Raw genomic sequence first — 17,938 nt, 5'->3', positions numbered from 1 at the left:
AAGAGGCAGCAAAAAAATTATCATGAAACTCATTGAGGTTCTTGACTCATCGATAAATGGAAGAACACAACAGCATCACGAAAAATGCTTGGACTTGCACTTCCCTCCATATGTTCTGACGGTACAAAATGTTTATAAATGTGGACTTTTGGCAAGTATTTTTGGCTTTAAAACATGCAGTCAAAGCTTTAACAAGCATCTATTCGTTAAGTTACTACACATGAAAAGCGTCCAGCTTGCGAATTACTTACAAGTTCATTTAGATCACATCTTTCCCGCCATATAGGACAAAGCTGAAAGGTGCTGAAATTTTCTAAGCATGTTGAAACGAAAGCTAATACATCCAACAAACTTCTCGGTCTAATCAGACGCTCTAACGACTTCCTAGATGCAGAGGCGATGAAGCAGTTGTTTGTAGCTGTCGTGCGCCCTAATCTAGAGTTTGGAAACGTTGTGTGGACACCGAGATTTGAAAAGGACAAAAATTTAATAGAGAATGTTCAAAGAAATGCAACAAGGATAATTTCAGGCTTGAAGGGCAGGTCATATGAAGAAAGGCTAAAGATTATGAAGCTTCCAAGCTTCAGTTATCGACGTCTGCGTGGGGAACTCATTGAAGTATACAAGTATACTAATGGAATGGTTTATACAAGGTTCCCGAAGAATGACTGTAAGTTTAAACAAGAACCTAAACCAGGGGCAACGGCTATAAACTAAAAAAAACTGCGCTGAAACTTGTCCACGCGACAACATTTCTTCTCGCTTCGAATCACCGACATGTGGAACAGCCTCCCTGATTGCATCGTTGGCGCTCCGAGTATGAACGCGTTCAAGAACAGACTAGATAAAGCTGTGAAAAAATATATGTTCAACCTTGAAATGCCTAGCATCATATCGAACCCGGTAGACAGTCTAGTAGCTAATTCAAACTATCGTCAGTCTTGAGTTATCCGGTCAAATGACACGATTTTAGATCTTCTGTGAACAAGTCACAAAAAGTTTAAGAATCGGCGACAGGCCACACCAGGCTTACTCCTTAGTGCCGACATCACTATGTTGGCCCAGTGGTTAAAGTTCAGAGTACCAGGATTGGCGCAGAGAGGTGCGGGTTCGATCCCAGCTCTGTGCGCCAGTTTCTGGTCAGAATCGGCAAGGAGGCCGGGCGGTTAAGCACAGCAGAATTGTAGCAGTGATTTGCGAGTTCGAGACCGCAAAATACTGTGAATGTTCTGCGATGTTAAGAATCGGCGACAGGCCTGCGGACTAATAAACGCTGAAACCGCTATTATTATTATTATTATTATTATTATTATTATTATTATTATAATTATTATTATTATCATTATTATTATTATTATTATTATTATGTATTATTATTATGTTATTTCTGTCTCTTATACACATCTAGATGTGTATAAGAGACAGATCCTATTCCGTNCACACACACACACACACACACACACACACACACACACACACACACACACACACACACACACACACACACACACACACACACACACACACACACACACACACACACACACACACACACACACACACACACACACACACACACACACACACACACACACACACACACACACACACACACACACACACACACACACACACACACACACACACACACACACACACACACACACACACACACACACACACACACACACACACACACACACACACACACACACACACACACACACACACACACACACACACACACACACACACACACACACACACACACACACACACACACACACACACACACACACACACACACACACACACACACACACACACACACACACACACACACACAAACACACACACACACGCGCACAAGTTGTTGAATCATATACAAAATTCAACAAATTGCTTTTAGTAGATCGAAATATTGTCAACTTCATCAAGTTCTGAATATTTACTTCGTGATATTTTTGCTTCAAGGTGAACCTCATTACAAAAAGTTTCTTCAGAACGGATGCTGACGAGCAAGAACGAACTTGTTTGCAGTTTGTGATTTCAATAATTGTCAGCTCGCAGTTTAACTTTTATTCAATTCAGACCCGAACTAGAAGAAATTAAATCGTTTGGAAAAGGATATAGAATTTTTAATGCGTAAAAAAACCCCAAACCGATGAATTTCAAGGGCAAAATTTAGAAATAATTCTCATAATGTTTACAGAGCCTATAATATTATAATGTCTGTTATTGGGTTTGCAATAAATGCATATTTACTACAATGATTCGCTACATTAATGTCTGCCTACATTTCATCCAAAATGCGATGTACGACAGGGGAATGATATTCAAGATGAAGCCGAAAACGTTAATTTTTTTGTCGCAGTTGTCGATTGGCCGATGGGAGCTAAAAATTGGCCAAGTCAAAAACCTGCCACTGCAGTTCTTCAGACGAGTTAAACTTGTACTCTTGACAAGTTCTTCGAAAAAACCTGAAATGTGAGGTACATTTTAGAAGGTTATTATTTTTAAACATACGGAACGGAAGAAACTGTAATGCCTCATTATTAGCAATTTGGAGGTTATTAAAAGATTTCTAGCAGCACTATGTCGAATAAAAGATATTTTGTCGTTTCTTAACGATGCCTTCATTTGAGGAGATTGTGCAATTGATGGTATTATTAGAACCTGTTCAAATAGTTGAAAAGTAAAAAGTTTAAAAAGACAAATAATATATAGGCTATATGTATAGTACGGCATCGAATTCAGTTTAACTATTAATACTCCGCTAACCCTAATCATCTTGTAAAGATAAACATGTCTCTTCTGCAAAATCTTTTAAATTAAAAAAATCATTAGCAAATCTAATAGGTCACACTCATCAACTGAGATTTTTTTACACTTAGACCATTATGAGTTACTTTTAAATGTACTTTAGATTTTTCATTCAGATATTTGGTGCAAACATTCCGACTGAAATCGAACTGCGTAATGTGTGACAGTGACGCACATTGCCATTATGTAACATATATGCACACATGTAAAGACGTTATCTCTCTAACATCTGAGACGGAGAAAAGATTACTGTGTGCAGTCTCTGCGCAACGTCTTTTCAGTAACGCAATAGGAGAAATTACAAAGAAACTATAAAAAGTTAGAATTTTCAAACTTATTCTTTTGGAAATGTTTTAGAAGTAAATTGTACAAGAAGTAAGTTTTAGAAGTAAGTTGTAAGTTGGCTGTGCCTAACAGAAAAATATTTAAATTAAAAACTATTAATGCGAAAATAATCGTAACTTTTTTAAAATCATTTACTGCAAACAGGGACACAATTCCCTACACCATATTTGAAGCGTGCTAAATTTGCTACATCATCCTAGATAATTTAAGTTAAATTTTATGAAAATTATGTAGATAATTGCCTCTCGAAAATTATGTTTCGTTGTTAAATAAATTTAGCTTAAAATTGCTTACATTAAGAATTTAATTGGTTTTCCTAAATATAATCACCCGGACCACGTGACACAGGCCACAACTGGAGGAGCGAGCCTGAAGCACTTAATGAAACCTGTTGAGAAATAGGCGAGGCCAACTGCTTCTGCTGCCTCGCCGCCTGTTAATATAATATAATATAATATAATATAATATAACATAATATAATATAATATAATATAATATAATATATTGTTATACAAAATTTATTGTCCAAGAAGTTCCTATGAAATCGGTTAGAAAATTTGCTGGTTGCGAGCACCCGGCATTCGTCCTCAATTTTGTTTGTAACGTTGTAAGGCATTAAAAAATCCGTGAACATTTCTCCCCGACAAATATTAAATAGAAGAACTTGATCATGCGATGGGATATTCCAAACAACACGATTCTATGCATCTCCCAAAGTAAAAATATGATCTATTATATAATAAACGTAGCATTTCTATAATATTAACTAGAGGACGCTAATAAATCTTACGATATAAACATTCCATCTTAATATCAATAAGATCTTTTACACTTTTAAACTCATTCGGAATTGAGTAATTTGTAAAGTCATGAATCTGTCCGAGATTGTGTGCTATGCCTCTCCAATATTTCAGTTGGTGTGCAAATCAAAAACAATTTTTAAACGTTTCAAGATCTTCAATCATAATAATGTTTAACAGCAAGTTAAGCAGTTCCATCGAATGACTGATCTCAAATAAAAGTGATAAAAAATGAACGAAAGTAAATGAAATACATTAGGCAAAGTGCTTTTAGTTTGCTTTCATTTTAAATTCATAAACAACTCATAAATAAATATACCCATGAATAATTTACTGAGCCAGCAAAAGTATTCTCTTTCAGCTAACAAAGAAGTGAAGATTTAAGTAATCTTACATTCTAGTATGAATAAAGCATCGCATGGCCCGGAATTTCCCAAATTGAACTGGTTGCGAACTTTTTCCCGAGAGCGGAATGATCTTTTGCAAAAAATGACCTCGATGTGCCAAGGACATGTGAGCTAGAATTAAATATTGGTCGTTCGAGGTATGACTTATGGCATTCCTGTGCTTCCTCAGCAGAAGTTGAAATTTGTATCGACAATTTTCTGAGAACTCTTTCCAAAGAATGATATTTTGAGAGCATTAATATTTATAAATATCTAAAATGCTCTAAAAATGCTCTAAAACTTTATTATTATTTTTAGAGCATTAATATTTGTCCTCAGATCCTGGATTGAGTTCAAATATCTGCCTGGAAAGTTTGGAAGTTGACTTAAACGGGCATAGTTCGAGGTCTATTTCGGTCTATTGCCTTCCGACCAGTTATTTTATGAGTTCAAGCCTGGCAGTGAATAAACGAAACGCTTCGATTAACATGATGCTATTGCCGTCAGAAAAAAGGAAAAGGGGAGAGAAGTTTGCATTTTATCCAATTAATGCCCAGATACTGCTTTTAAATAATTGACTGGCAGAACATCACGATACAATGGAAGGCATTTTTATATACACAAGTTAAATCGAAATCGGTCTCATTCATAGACATATACTTGTATTCATGAATAATGGTGCTTATTTTTAAATTTAGGTATAAAACAGAATGGTTGTGACAAATCAATTAAAATGAAACTCATGAAACTGTAATCTAAATAGTATGGAGATTATTAGAAAATTGTCCTTAATACAAATATCGAAACTGAAATCAGCGTTTATTTCAAAGATATCTCAACAAAAATAGCATCATTGGAAGTAAAAATAAACAGAAGATACATTGTAAAGCCGGAGTCATTAGTGATGTTATGCTTGGTCTCTTGAGGCTTGATGTTGTCCGGGCACTGGTCGTGTTCACGGCAGCAGGCGTCCACCTCCCTCAGCTCACCCAGGTCATCAAAACTGTCAGCCTCATCGCCTGGACCACACCACTTGGTACCTGCTCGTAAAAAATGTTGTGTCAACCCTTCTGTAGCATAGCAACACACCACTTGGTACCTGCACGTAAAAAATGTTGTGTCATCCCTTCTGTAGCATAGCAACACACCACTTGGTACCTGCTCGTAAAAAATGTTGTGTCAACCCTTCTGTAGCATAGCAACACACCACTTGGTACCTGCTCGTAAAAAATGTTCTGTCAACCTTTCTGTAGCATAGCAATGTTCCCGTACCTTAGTTATCAGCTACGAAGCTCGTTTCAAGAGTTATGCATACGTATCCATCGTTTTGTTCATTGTTCGTTATTATGTTTACAATAAAGCCTATACGATACTGCCGTGTTGCTATCAACCTTCAAGCAGGAAACTTCATACGTTACACCTTCCTGCATCTACTGATGATGCAATAAAAATTACGAAAATCACCTCCTTTCCAAAAATTAGTAACCTATTCAACTTTTATTCCTACCTAATAACATTTCTAAATTATGAACGGTGCGAGCTTCGTTATGGCATCCAGCTTGATTTTATAATCTTAATGAACTTATTTGTTGATTTACGGAAATGTTTTTGATGTTCTAATGTAGCTGCCGTGTTAATAAGTTCAGTGACAAAATTCGCCTTCGTCCCTTTGCGCTGCCCTATTCAGGCGGTAGTAGCTCCATTGCTGGTATTTGTCATTGCAGGTGCTGAACTGTTCATAGTCATCAGGTTTCAATCTTCCAGTCTGCCGTTTTGAAAACACTTGCTCTGATTTTAAAAGGTGAGTTATGGAATTGTTATATGCAGGTGCCATTTCGATTTTACATTATTTGTTCATTTACAAGCATTTTAAATGACTGTTTATTGAGGGCTGTGAACGGATCGCCAAGATGTTGCAGTGGCAGCAGCACCGAGATGAGCGGGCAAACTCAGTTCATTTTTCGGTGTCGCAAGTGGGCGTCGCTTGGTAGCCGTCGAGGGTGGTGCTTCCAGCATGGCCTAGGGTTAATGTTCCTAATCTAACTCTGAGTACTTAAAACCTGGGGTCATAAGGTGAGCTTAGTACTTTGGCATGCTTGGTTAATTTTACGTATTTAAAGAAGCGCTATATTTGCTAGTAGGAGATATCCATTCTCGTCCCTCCATGTTTGAGCCTCTGTACCTTCAAGCAACTATCAGATGCCGCAGTGAGCAGCACTTAGCCCAAGAGATATCATAGCGATCCCTTCTTCTTCTAAACTTCATGCACGCGATGGGGCAGTGTACCAGTTTTTGAAGGTAGAAGGGACACAAAAAACTTGTCGGTCAACACTGCGCATTGGACCAGGTCACGCTTTACAGTGATGCCCATGTAACAAGTCAGAAAAACTCGTCGCATTTTAAATGCACGTATGTGGCCTTCGTCAACTGCAGCCTTTGTTAGCTCGACCTTCCTTGCCACAGCCTCATATGATTTTGCTCTGATAATTTTTGAAATTTATTCCAAGAACATCGAATAAAAAAATCTAATTTTATGCAATGTTTATCGTCATTAATACTCGATGCTTTTGTCGTGTAATTTATTTAATGAAGTGTGCATGTTTGTGAAGAGTCATACATTTAAACCAAGAAGATACAAGTGCAACCTTGAGATTTTATTAGTTTTTTATATGTAAATCTTTCTAAATCTGAAATATATATATTTATTGCAGCTGACTATTGTAGCATATGCATTACGGAACGTTTGTATAAATCTAAGATATATTGAAACCACAAACAATCCATGCTGATTCAAGAGCTTAATTTCAATTCTAATGTCAGTGAAAAAATTACCGAAAAAAAATTTTATTATTCATATATGAAAGTCAGCTCGCTGTGCCACGAAAATCAGACGAGGTGCATGAAAAATAATCCAGTTTTTGCTCAAATTGAAATTATTTTGGCTGCTTAAGTCCTCAATTTATAAGGAAAATATTATAGAACTTGTGTCTGCATATGTTGAAATCGGGCAATGCAAAGCAATTAAGTGTCTACGATATAATGTTTAACATAGTTTAAGATTTATAATGAATCTATAATATAGTGTTTGAAAATATAGTTGCTTTAATCGGTAATTACATTTTTAGTTGTAAAATAGTGATGCAATCCAAACTGGGATAGGACTAGAAAAAGTAACATTGTTTTGATTGAATATTTGCTAGAAAATCAATGATAGAAAATTTCTTATTTTCAGAACGAAGATTAAACGGTGAATTTTTCTTTAATAAGGATCAAAGCGATACATTTAAAATTGAAATTACTTTACTCATTTAAATATCAAAGCAGAAAAAGCGCAAGGTCAATCATCTTATTCTGATTGAAAAGTTTCGGAGCTTTCATTTTATTTACCTGGCTTTTAATTTTCCGTTAATTCGCCATTTAATCAAAATCTAATTAAAGTAAATTAACAATAGTTTAAGAAGCATGATATATGGAAACACAATTTAATGAAGAGATTATCAATACCTGGCAAGACCAAGAACACAGGCTCTTGTAACATGCAGTCAGCGAATCGAGTGTGACTGTGCCCACACAGCGATTTACTTAATTCGTATCGGTGCTACGTTCGCTTTGAGCTTGTGCTGTTGAAAAAATGCGCGGCTATTTGGACAATAAGACCAGTTTTTCTAAGCGCAATTGAACTGACCTGGAAACATTAGACGGGGTCGATTGGGCCGCTGCAACCCCAGTGCCCTCGCATCCCTTCTCTTGCAAGCAGCGATGACGAAGGAGAGTTGCTCAGACTGCAGCACGTAGGGAGGCGTTGCGGCTCGAGATAATTCTTTCAGGGTCACCTCCACCAAATGCCTGACGAAAAAACATATACCCTCTTATTAAGTACGATTTAGTGACTACTGGAGCTGTAGGTACAGGTCTGGTACTTCATTATGGTTGTAAGTCAGTGTATAATATTGGTATGATTGAGTAGAAGTTGTTCTTCAATGAAAATTTGGGCAATGGCCTACACCAGCTGAGGAATATCGCTTGACTATTTGAAAAAAAAACGAGAAAATCCTAAACAAAAAGCATTGATATAACATATAACAGGCAGTGGCAATGCACGCTGTACACATTAGGAAAGTTTCATTGAATAGTGACTCACTGGGCATTAGTGTTTTAAAATTTAGTGCTCCCTGTAATGATATTTGTCATCATTATTATTCTTCAGAGCTATTCGAAAGTATTAATAAAATATGGGGGATGGAACCACACAAGCGTGGATGTATTTTTCACATTCCACTCTAAGTGTGTGTGCTTGATTATTTTAGTTAATTTTTTATTAAACCGCAAGATGCAATATATCATCTGGAGAAAAACATGTTCCATGCTTCTCGCTCAGCAAGGTACCAGTTTTTGTTCACAACGGAGGCAGTTATGATAGCGCGCGGGCTCAATTTGTTCTCATTATAAGAGTTGCCTTACCTTGAGGCATTGCGAAATTCAAGCACGATCAGAAAAAGATTGTCCAGCAAAAATAAACTGGTTTACTGGCTGACTGGTGACCGACTTTTTACTTGAACTGAAGGAAGTTTAGATTTTATGCGAATGAAAAGCAAAAAAAATCATTCTTAGTAATAATTACCAAAATGAATTATTAAGATTAAATTTATTAATAAGGTTGTTTTCACTTACAATACCCTTGATATAAAATTCTTAACAAGACTACAAATTTCACGGATTTTTTATCCCATATAGAAATGTTTGTTCACTTCCATGTGTATAAAAAATAATTACTAATCTCTCTAAAGATCGGAGAGATGAACTAATAAGCGAGCACGATGAAATTCTATTTTTTACATAGACTGCAGCACGGATGGTTTTCACTGAATAAATGAATTAATCGAATTTGAGGGATTAATTAAAATCGAACGAATGACTGGCAGGAGGCCGGAGGCTGAGTCAGCCTTTCCTAGAGACTAATTTGCTTTGAAGAGCTCCTCTGCTTTCAACAGAAGGAAAGACTTGGAAAGTATATCGAGAAAATGAAGAAGAGAATGAACCGACTTCAAAAAATCTGTAATGTCGCAGCAGTTCACACAGATTCTTAAGACTTGAAGTAATTGGAGTAAAACAAATGATTTGTGGAGCCTAAATGACAGGAACGTTTCACGGATATAATGCTTTGCAAATTCAAATAAATGGTTTCTAATTTCAATTATTGAAAAAAATTTCACTCAAATAATCCAGCAATGGTGAGAATGATCACTTTGATAATAAAAAAAATCAAGGTAAGACTGCGCAATGTTGCAAGGAGCAAGAAAGGACGACCAAAAGCTCGCTGGAAAATGACAAAATAACAATAACCTTGGAAAGCTCAAGATGGATGGCCGAATGGCTCAAATCACAGAGATAGGAGCAGCGAGCTGTGAAAATTCTGGTTGAAATAGACATGATGATACTGTTGAAGCATCGGCAACAGGCCAATATAGCAAGTTATTGTTACTGTGGAGAAAACCTGATATGGAGCCGTAATCAAGATCCATGGTTCTGCACAAAATCTGAACCATAACAGAAACAATATTCATGTTGTCAGAATGGTGGAAATTGTGACGTGTAGCCTCATGATTCAAATCATTCGGCGTCTTTTGCAAGCATTACGAGTGCAATATCCAGACATAAACAGATATTCCCATGGAATCGAGACCGAATTCATTCAGGCAAATTTACAAATAACATTCTAAGTTTGAGGCTCATCCGTCATGTGCCAGTTTTTGCGTTTCTCGCTTCGTCAGTTTCAAAGTTTCCTTGACGCAACTTTGAGTTCCAGTTTAGGGTCGATCGAAGCCGAAGCTGACAATGAAATTCATCTATAGAGTTGCAAGTCGTGAACGGTTGGATGCACACACGTTAGTCGGTAAAACTCGTACCTGATAAATCACTAACTTCGGTAGCGCCACAAAGGAAAATCGATGTTGGGAGGAAAGCAAATCACAAATCTTCCAGCCGTGACCGTAAAACAGCTGCCTACAAACTGAACACGGAGTTGCGATGGAAAAACAAGTCGGAAGTTTTACGGGAACAGGAAAAAACATCTTCCAATATCAAGGCGGAAGCCATGACGTCTGTCAATGTGAGACACGATTTAAAATAACTCGCCGACAAATTTGGTACAGGTAGACGAGCTGCACTAATCAAAATGGTAGGGCAAATTTTGGTATGTAATTAAAAAATGACGCCATATCATTTTTCTTCTACTGCGTCTCATTCAACTCTGGCTGAACACCTAGAGACAATCAATTGCAGCTCGCACAAACAAATATATTAATATTACATTCCGTATTTGATCATACGTAATTTTCATTCAGGCAAACAGCAATCCGAATAGGTCCTACTTTATTGCATGCAAAATCTACTGCATTTTTTATAAGTAGGTACTGCAAAATTTAAAGGGATATATATGTTGTTCTGTGGATTTTTAACACCATTATTGTAACACAGCCATTGAAATTTCTTGTCCATTGAACACATTGACCTGTCTGCAATCATCTGACATCGTGAGGTTGCGGCGTCGAGAAAATGACTCTGCGTTCTGCAATGTCAGTGAAGCATGCGCCGTCTTGTTCATTTAACTTGCAGTTATTGAGAGCCGGAGGCATATCAACGGTCGCTGCTAAAATCAGAGTCGCGGCCATGTACAGCAGTTTGCTGATAACGGAAGAGAGGGCGAGGTGCTGAAGCATGTTACTCCTAGCGTCATCCGAAGATTGGTCTGCGGAAGAAAAATACCTTTTTTGGGGCATGAATGTTTCAGTATTACAGGTGAGATTAATGAAGTAAGAGCCTCATTATGCCTCTGAATATACCCTACCTTTGGCCGGTTAAAAATGAGCAGAATATCTTCGCGAACTTGTAAAAGTATAACAGACATAAACTTATATTATAAAAGTTTCATCAAACTTGTCTACCAATCCAAAAAGTTTTCTTTAGAATGTGTAAGCTATTTTAGCAATTAAACTTATTTAAACATGCATTTCAGAAATTAAAATACTTAATTTTGTGGTGGATTTCGTTCTATGTTTATCAAAACATGAAAACTTTAATTTTTTTAACTTATTTAGTGGAGGAATGGGACAAGGAACGTATGTAACTTTTTCTGACATTTTATTAATTTATTTATGGAGAACTTCTCCGTAATAACGTGTAGAATTTTGGATGAACAAAGGAAAATGCGGCGGATTAAGCAACCGGGTGGCATGCAGGACTCAACGCACCGTTAAAAATATTTTAGGGACAAAGAACACTATTTTAACTTGGTGGCTTTTTATTAATACAAACCTGTCTACATAGTATACACATTTCTCTGTGAAATTATTCAGCTTACAGAAAAATATTCAATTTAGCAACGAGAAAATTTACTTAGTTTCAATTCTGTTATCAGTTGGAACTATTTAAGTACTGCAACAATTTTTATAAATTTTGAACACTGCTCTCATGATAGTTTTCCACGTAATGCGTGCCCTCGTATTTCAAATTAAATAGACAACAGTGATGGATATAAATGATTATGCTAGGTTCATGCGTCTTCGGAAATTTATTTATCTATAGAGCAAATCAAATGAGTTATCTCTCATATACTTTAATATTGTGACTCACGGAGGATTATTTAAAAATGTCAATAAATCTGGTGTAAGCTAACCGCCATGAATCTGCTAGGATTACTTACATCAGTTACTCATTCCTGGAATTTTTTGAGTTTGTAATATTCCCTAACTTTTATCCCAGTGCCTAAAAACGTAAAAGAACGGACATTTATTGTACCAATATGCAAATTTTATTTGACATTGTTTTAAATTCAATCGAACATCCATTTTAACATCTGTCAGCGTATAAAAACGGAAATTTGTCAGCGTAAAAAACGGAAATTACAATTTTAGAATAATATCCACATGTTACGTACTTTTACATAATATTCATAACTGCAATCTATTTTGCGTGATGACACAGAATCAATAGATATATAACAATTGAAACAATTCATTAAAATCATTTACCAGAAAGAACATAAGGACTGAAAACGGATAACAATTCGTTTACCAACTAAAGCCGAAAATGGTCGGCTCAAAGGTCTGCGGTATTTAAAAGTAACATTTCAATTACTCGGATGTCATTGCTGTCGATAGATATAGTTATTAATTCTTTCCTCTTTACTTACAATTAATGTAAGTAAAATGCTCTAAAAACGCTTAAAAAAGTTCCTTAGCTCGTATCGTTTTAGAACTATTTCCGTCACAACACAAGATGCATTTTTATTTTTTAAGGTCATCATTACGATGGTAAATTCTATGTAAATGTTTGAAATTGTGATACAGTGGGCCTCTTAATGCTAAAAAATGTATACGAACACTAACAAATGTATCAATAATCGCTGTCCTCGCTTAATTTCCATAAGCACGCATTAGCTTTATTAATATGCTTATAATTCGGTGTAGTTTGTGGAGTGATGCTCAAATATAGGATTTTCGAATAGATAAAATAGACACTTCAATTGATGTGAAGGAGATAACAACTTCATTTTTATTTTGTAATTCATTCATTGTTTCATCTGCATGAAGCATACAAATGAACCAATGAAGTGGTCTCTCAAATGCATCTGCACGTAGTTTTATGAGATAATTCTTCTTACTTATATATAAATTCGAGCCAATAGCGTCATCATAACCAATTGTAACCAACGAATTCACGACGAACCTTTTTTAAATAAATCCTGAATGTCCGCTAAGAAAATTTAAAGTTCCTTGCGTAAAATGTCTCAGGTATTTAAATTCCGTTTCCGTAATTAGACAAATATGTTCGTAGAGCTTTTAGCGCATTTTCTCATTTATGGAAAAAAGGCGCTATTGTGCTCGTCATGTTCGTCCGTCCATCCGTCCGTGCCTTCACATAACGGACAGACGAGAAAATGCGCTCTCTGTCACTCACTGCAGTGAGTACTGAGTTATATTTTTTCTGATGATATTTATCACCACATTTTTCATTTATTAGCGTTAGATCTCTTCTAATAGCAAATAAATGCTGGATAAGTCAGAGACACTTATGATTTTCAACGGAGTGATCGGATAATTAATTCTTAATCAGTTCATAATATTGGCATCTGGTCAATTATTATAATGTCGGAAAATATTTCGTTCACTAATCCAAAATATCTCCTTGCAATTAAATGGAAATTAGAGCTTTACAACAATGGAAAATTCCAACTTGATCGCAAGATTCCGCAAAATATCATGAAGTTTTACCTTTTTTTCTAGAGAATTACATATTTCTACTGAAACATCAGATTCAAAGCTAAGCTTCTTCATCGACGTTTTAGCCGGCAGAAATTCGAAATCAAAATTTGCATTGCTCACATCAATCAATTATATATTATCTCATACAATTATATCTTTAGAAATTTGAAAGCAAAGACAATTTACAAAAATTCACCATATTTTATAGAAAACATTTCAGAGCCCAGCTCCACCATCAGCAATTCGATTATTCTAGATTAAAGAAACACGTTTTATATTCTGTTTTGTAGCGCTGTGTTTTATTTGCGAATTCAGCTTCTAACTTCTGCTTTAAATTTCTAGTGAACTAACAACTGATTGTTTCCGTATCCAGAATTTTTGAACTGAACATTAAATTACGAAAATTCATAATTATTTGATATATCTCAATTTTTGGAAACTCATATCAATGGCATAGCCTCAGAAACTTTCCCTGTCAACCTGAAATTTTGTGCACCTAATTTTTCCACCGAGTAGCGGCTTTCCTGAAATTCAAAAATTTTGGTTTTCGGGTCACCTTATTGTCCTTATCAGCTGTCATTGTGGTGCCGGTATAAGGCAGCAGCTCTGCGGTATAATTCACTCAAATCTTTTGCACTACGTGTGCTTCGATCACTTAACTTACGTACAGCATGCTGGCCACATGATCTCAGCCAGCCATCTTTGCGTTGCTTTCGAATATTTCTGTCCCGGTAACTAAAGTTTATGAAAAAACACTAAATTAAGACCAGGACTGTTGAAAATATCTACCTAAATATTACACGTAAAACGTGGAAGCACTTGAAGGTAAATAAAACATGGCAAGTTATTCTTACAATGAGGGAATCGAAGCCGATTAATCAATAGGCAATAGCGAGGGCGGAGCCGTTAATTGGAATGGGCAGTGATGGAATGGGTACAATTTAAATCGTAACATGAAGTCAATAAAAAAGGTATAATTGAATAAAAATCAAGGAAAAATAATAAAATACGTTATGCTTTATGTTATCGCAGAAGTAAATCGTTTGAAAAGTACGTACAAAGCCGATAATTTACCCATTGAAACACAGAATTAAAAATGCATAAAAAGGGACGTAATAAAAGTATAAAAAAATGTTCATGAATGAATGATTTTACTAATGGATATTTATACGAGGTATGTGTCGTATAGCAGGGTGCCATAATTAAGCACCTACTCTAGTGCCATAAGCACCTACTAGATGTCTTTAAAACCAAGGTTATGGTATTATAATAACTAGACTAGTAATTGGCAGTGAAGAAATAAGTCATGCTGATTATGGGGCCGCCGCGCTATAGGTCGTGGTGACGCGCAAATAAATAAAATCATAATAGTGAACAAAATAGCAATATTTAAACAACAACGACTTGTGAACGAGTTGATTAATGCAAATTAACCATGGAATACTGTGAAATGAAATTCTGAATTATTTTAATTATAATTTAATTAAATTTCTGAATAATTATAATAATAATTTTTAAAAATAAATTGAAACAAGATAAAATTTAAATGAGCCGAGCGCTGTTACGATTCAGGTATTTTACCAATTAAGCATTTTCGAAATCTACAGACGACTGCAAGATAACATAAACACGATAAAGGGAAAAACGATAACAGAAGATAATGACGTACATATATGTACATGGTAATAATATAATTACAAAAGAAGTATCTACATTAGTACTTTGAAAATGAACTTTTCATGAGGATTTTAAAATGATTTGCATTTATGAATTCGTTCTTGACCTGAGGAGAAACAAATAATATTAGAAGTTATTTGATTATTTTGACTCGCGAATTTGATCTGTGAAATTTCAGAATGGACACGAAAATTTCGAAGGGCATTTCAGGCCTGCTTCTCTACTGACAGCGAAGCGTCGTTCACATTTTCCGTTCTTGACCTCAACATTTACGAAAAAATTTGCTGAAGTATGACATTGCTGCACTAATTTTATTCGAAATAAAATTAGATAATTGGGAAATTATCTAATCTAATCTCAATCAATACTGTCTCATTGCGGTTTAAAACTTAAGATTATTTACAACAAACAGAAATATTTATATCAGGCGAATATTAAACGTATCATGGAGTCTAATATTAGTAAATTTGGTAGATGACATGACATAAAGTTAAAGTAGTCCATTTATTTAACCTCACAAGCTGTTATCGAGCTCTGAACTCACATCACGAGGTTCTGCTTATGTAGCATCCATTGATGTTACTTCGGGAGTTGCGTCCAAAGCCTTCAGCGTTTCTTCTATTTCATCTTGCGACTCGTCCAAATCTTCTTTTAATTCTTCTTGCGATTCATCCAATGCTTCTTCTGATTCTCCTGAAGCTTCTTGAGATAGGTCCAGAGTTTCATGATCAGCTGCAGTTTGCGATGATAGTTTCCTGACCGGAGATGGCAGAGCTCTCAACGCCTTCGTCACGCCCTCGATGACAGCCGCAACTTCTCGACCCTCGGCTGGGAAGTCGAAATTTTCTTTGCTAGATCCTCGACCATGATCTGTGTCTTCGGTTTCCATGTCGTCTTCATCAGATTCAAAAACTGCCTGAAGAAGTTGATTAAAATGAATTAATTGCATCTTACAACGAGTACAACAAAAATTGCATTAACAAATTAAGGCTAAGAATAGCTAATCTGATGACGTAAGGCCACCAAATACACAATAGAGTGGTAAACATATTTCCTCACCATAGCAGTGACTTGTGCCCTTCGGATCCTCTGCAGGTGCATCATAACATAGCGTCGTTTGTCTGTGAGTGTGCAGTAAGGGCACGTGCATTGCTCAAACGGGCAAATAGAGTGGCCTCGTTTTTTGGGAAACTGGTTGTGGTTCCGACACTTGTCACAAACCTGTTCGAAGGTAAGACTTGATGAGATTGTTTCTAAACGAAATAATACATATTTATATAGATTTTACATTACTTTTTGTATTATAGTAGGATTAGTATAGTAGTTGAAATTATCTATGACCAAATGATGCAGAATGAAATCACGAAATCACCTGACGTAACTTAGCCAAGTGGCCAAGTTTTGCTTTGTTGAGTTCTTTTGCCTGATGTCTCCATAGCGCCTGTTGGTGTTTCATAACAATCCTCGCTATCCTCGTAAGGCGACACAACAAACACTGACACTTAGTATTAGGGCATTGGTGGCCTGGCTTCGGCATCGTGAAGCCGTGGTTTTGGCAAAACGTGCAGCTTTGCGTCCGCTTTCGTTTGGTTCGCTGCCCGGAGATGCGAGACGGAGAAGTTGGGACAAGCGCGGGTTTGGAACCAGCCTCTTCTATAAGCGGCGGTGCAGGTGCAGAGCACGATTTGCTGCCTCCATTACTCTGAAAACGAAACAAAGACTTAAGGCTCGTGTCAGAGTGAGGCGAAGTCTGAGAGCGAGGTATTCGCGACCATCGTGTGAAATCCTCGATCTGCCCTAAGCTCGGCTAGGCGCTATACCCTCGAGCTTGTAGTCTTTGTAATATGATATCCTAACCAGCTCTTATTTTGCGGCAACTGGCGGCTCTCAGGTGGCCGAAAAATGGCCAGCGATCGGCTATAACTAATTGGACTAGGCCGACCACTGGCCGCATATTATTCCACTTTCCCTCAATTCATAGTTGTGTTACGAAAGAGTCAACTTTTTAACATGCCCTATTCCACTAGTCCACGGCGCGACAAACGCGTGATCTACGTATTCATCGAAGTGCAAGACGGACTTCATGTAGCGGAATTGACGTATTGCCTCCCTCCAAATAATTTCTTGACTTATAAATAATCCCTTAAAAGAATTCTTGATAAAATCTGATCAAATTTAGCTCATTTAGCCTATTTCTTATTATTTGCAAAATTTCTTTTGCAAATACATTTTCGCCTGCTGCATTTTCGCCTGCTGCAGCTTCCAGCTCAAAAGTGTTCATCTGTGTTGTGCTCTACCTTATTCAAGAATCATATTGTTCTTCATGTAACATCTAACTTGTTAAATTACAATATATTTTGATTAACGATTAACCTCATTTCGATCCGCGTTCATCGTCGACAAATCATCGATATCACCATTCGTTTGATCTTCGGCTCTTCTTGTCATTTGATCGTTGTTTTTCAAACTTCTTTCGGTTGAAGCTTGTGGATTATTTTCAGTTTCCTGCCAGCTTCTCCCAGCACCTTGACTTCGGTAGTTGCTTGCATTTCCCGTCGTTTTTGTTCGAAGATTCTGTGAACTGCTGCTCACATCTGACGTGGATCCCACGCCGCATCCGCTCTGTGAATATTCCTTACTTTGG

The 17,938-nt window shown here is 36.5% G+C and overlaps 2 protein-coding genes across 2 annotated transcripts; both read right to left on the bottom strand.

Moving 5' to 3' along the window:
- Nucleotides 1–4,676: 4,676 nt before the first annotated feature.
- On the bottom strand, nucleotides 4,677–10,904 carry LOC108672354 (phospholipase A(2)-like). Its single transcript, XM_018160000.2, has 4 exons — nucleotides 10,866–10,904; nucleotides 8,040–8,200; nucleotides 5,235–5,394; nucleotides 4,677–4,719 (listed from the first exon to the last, which is right to left on the bottom strand). The coding sequence occupies exons 1-4, from the start codon at nucleotides 10,877–10,879 to the stop codon at nucleotides 4,677–4,679; spliced, it is 378 nt and encodes a 125-aa protein (XP_018015489.2). The 5' UTR covers nucleotides 10,880–10,904.
- A 4,371-nt stretch (nucleotides 10,905–15,275) lies between these two features.
- LOC108672357 lies at nucleotides 15,276–17,915 on the bottom strand. Its single transcript, XM_018160002.2, has 4 exons — nucleotides 17,668–17,915; nucleotides 16,667–16,996; nucleotides 16,354–16,515; nucleotides 15,276–16,210 (listed from the first exon to the last, which is right to left on the bottom strand). Exons 1-4 carry the CDS (start codon nucleotides 17,740–17,742, stop codon nucleotides 15,854–15,856), a joined length of 924 nt encoding a protein of 307 aa, XP_018015491.1. The 5' UTR covers nucleotides 17,743–17,915; the 3' UTR covers nucleotides 15,276–15,853.
- Between the last annotated feature and the right edge of the window lie 23 nt (nucleotides 17,916–17,938).

The sequence above is a fragment of the Hyalella azteca genome, unplaced genomic scaffold (genome assembly GCF_000764305.2).
Source record: "Hyalella azteca isolate HAZT.00-mixed unplaced genomic scaffold, Hazt_2.0.2 contig3773, whole genome shotgun sequence".
Lineage (NCBI taxonomy): Eukaryota > Metazoa > Arthropoda > Malacostraca > Amphipoda > Hyalellidae > Hyalella > Hyalella azteca.
Note: the sequence above shows the minus strand (reverse complement) of the source record. Positions and strands in the feature narration are given on the sequence as shown.

Bases quoted from the DNA above. Each gene is read 5' to 3' on its own strand.
- LOC108672357 (XM_018160002.2), bottom strand. From the start codon at position 17,742: ATGACAAGAAGAGCCGAAGATCAAACGAATGGTGATATCGATGATTTG. The intron at 16,997-17,667 runs GTTAATCGTTAA...TTTCGTTTTCAG, and splicing joins TGAACGCGGATCGAAATGAG to AGTAATGGAGGCAGCAAATC. The intron at 16,211-16,353 runs GTGAGGAAATAT...CAACTTCTTCAG, and splicing joins GGGCACAAGTCACTGCTATG to GCAGTTTTTGAATCTGATGA.
- LOC108672354 (XM_018160000.2), bottom strand. The intron at 5,395-8,039 runs GTCAGTTCAATT...TTTTACGAGCAG, and splicing joins ACCCCGTCTAATGTTTCCAG to GTACCAAGTGGTGTGGTCCA. The intron at 4,720-5,234 runs GTATCTTCTGTT...CAAACTTTCCAG, and splicing joins AATGACTCCGGCTTTACAAT to GCAGATATTTGAACTCAATC.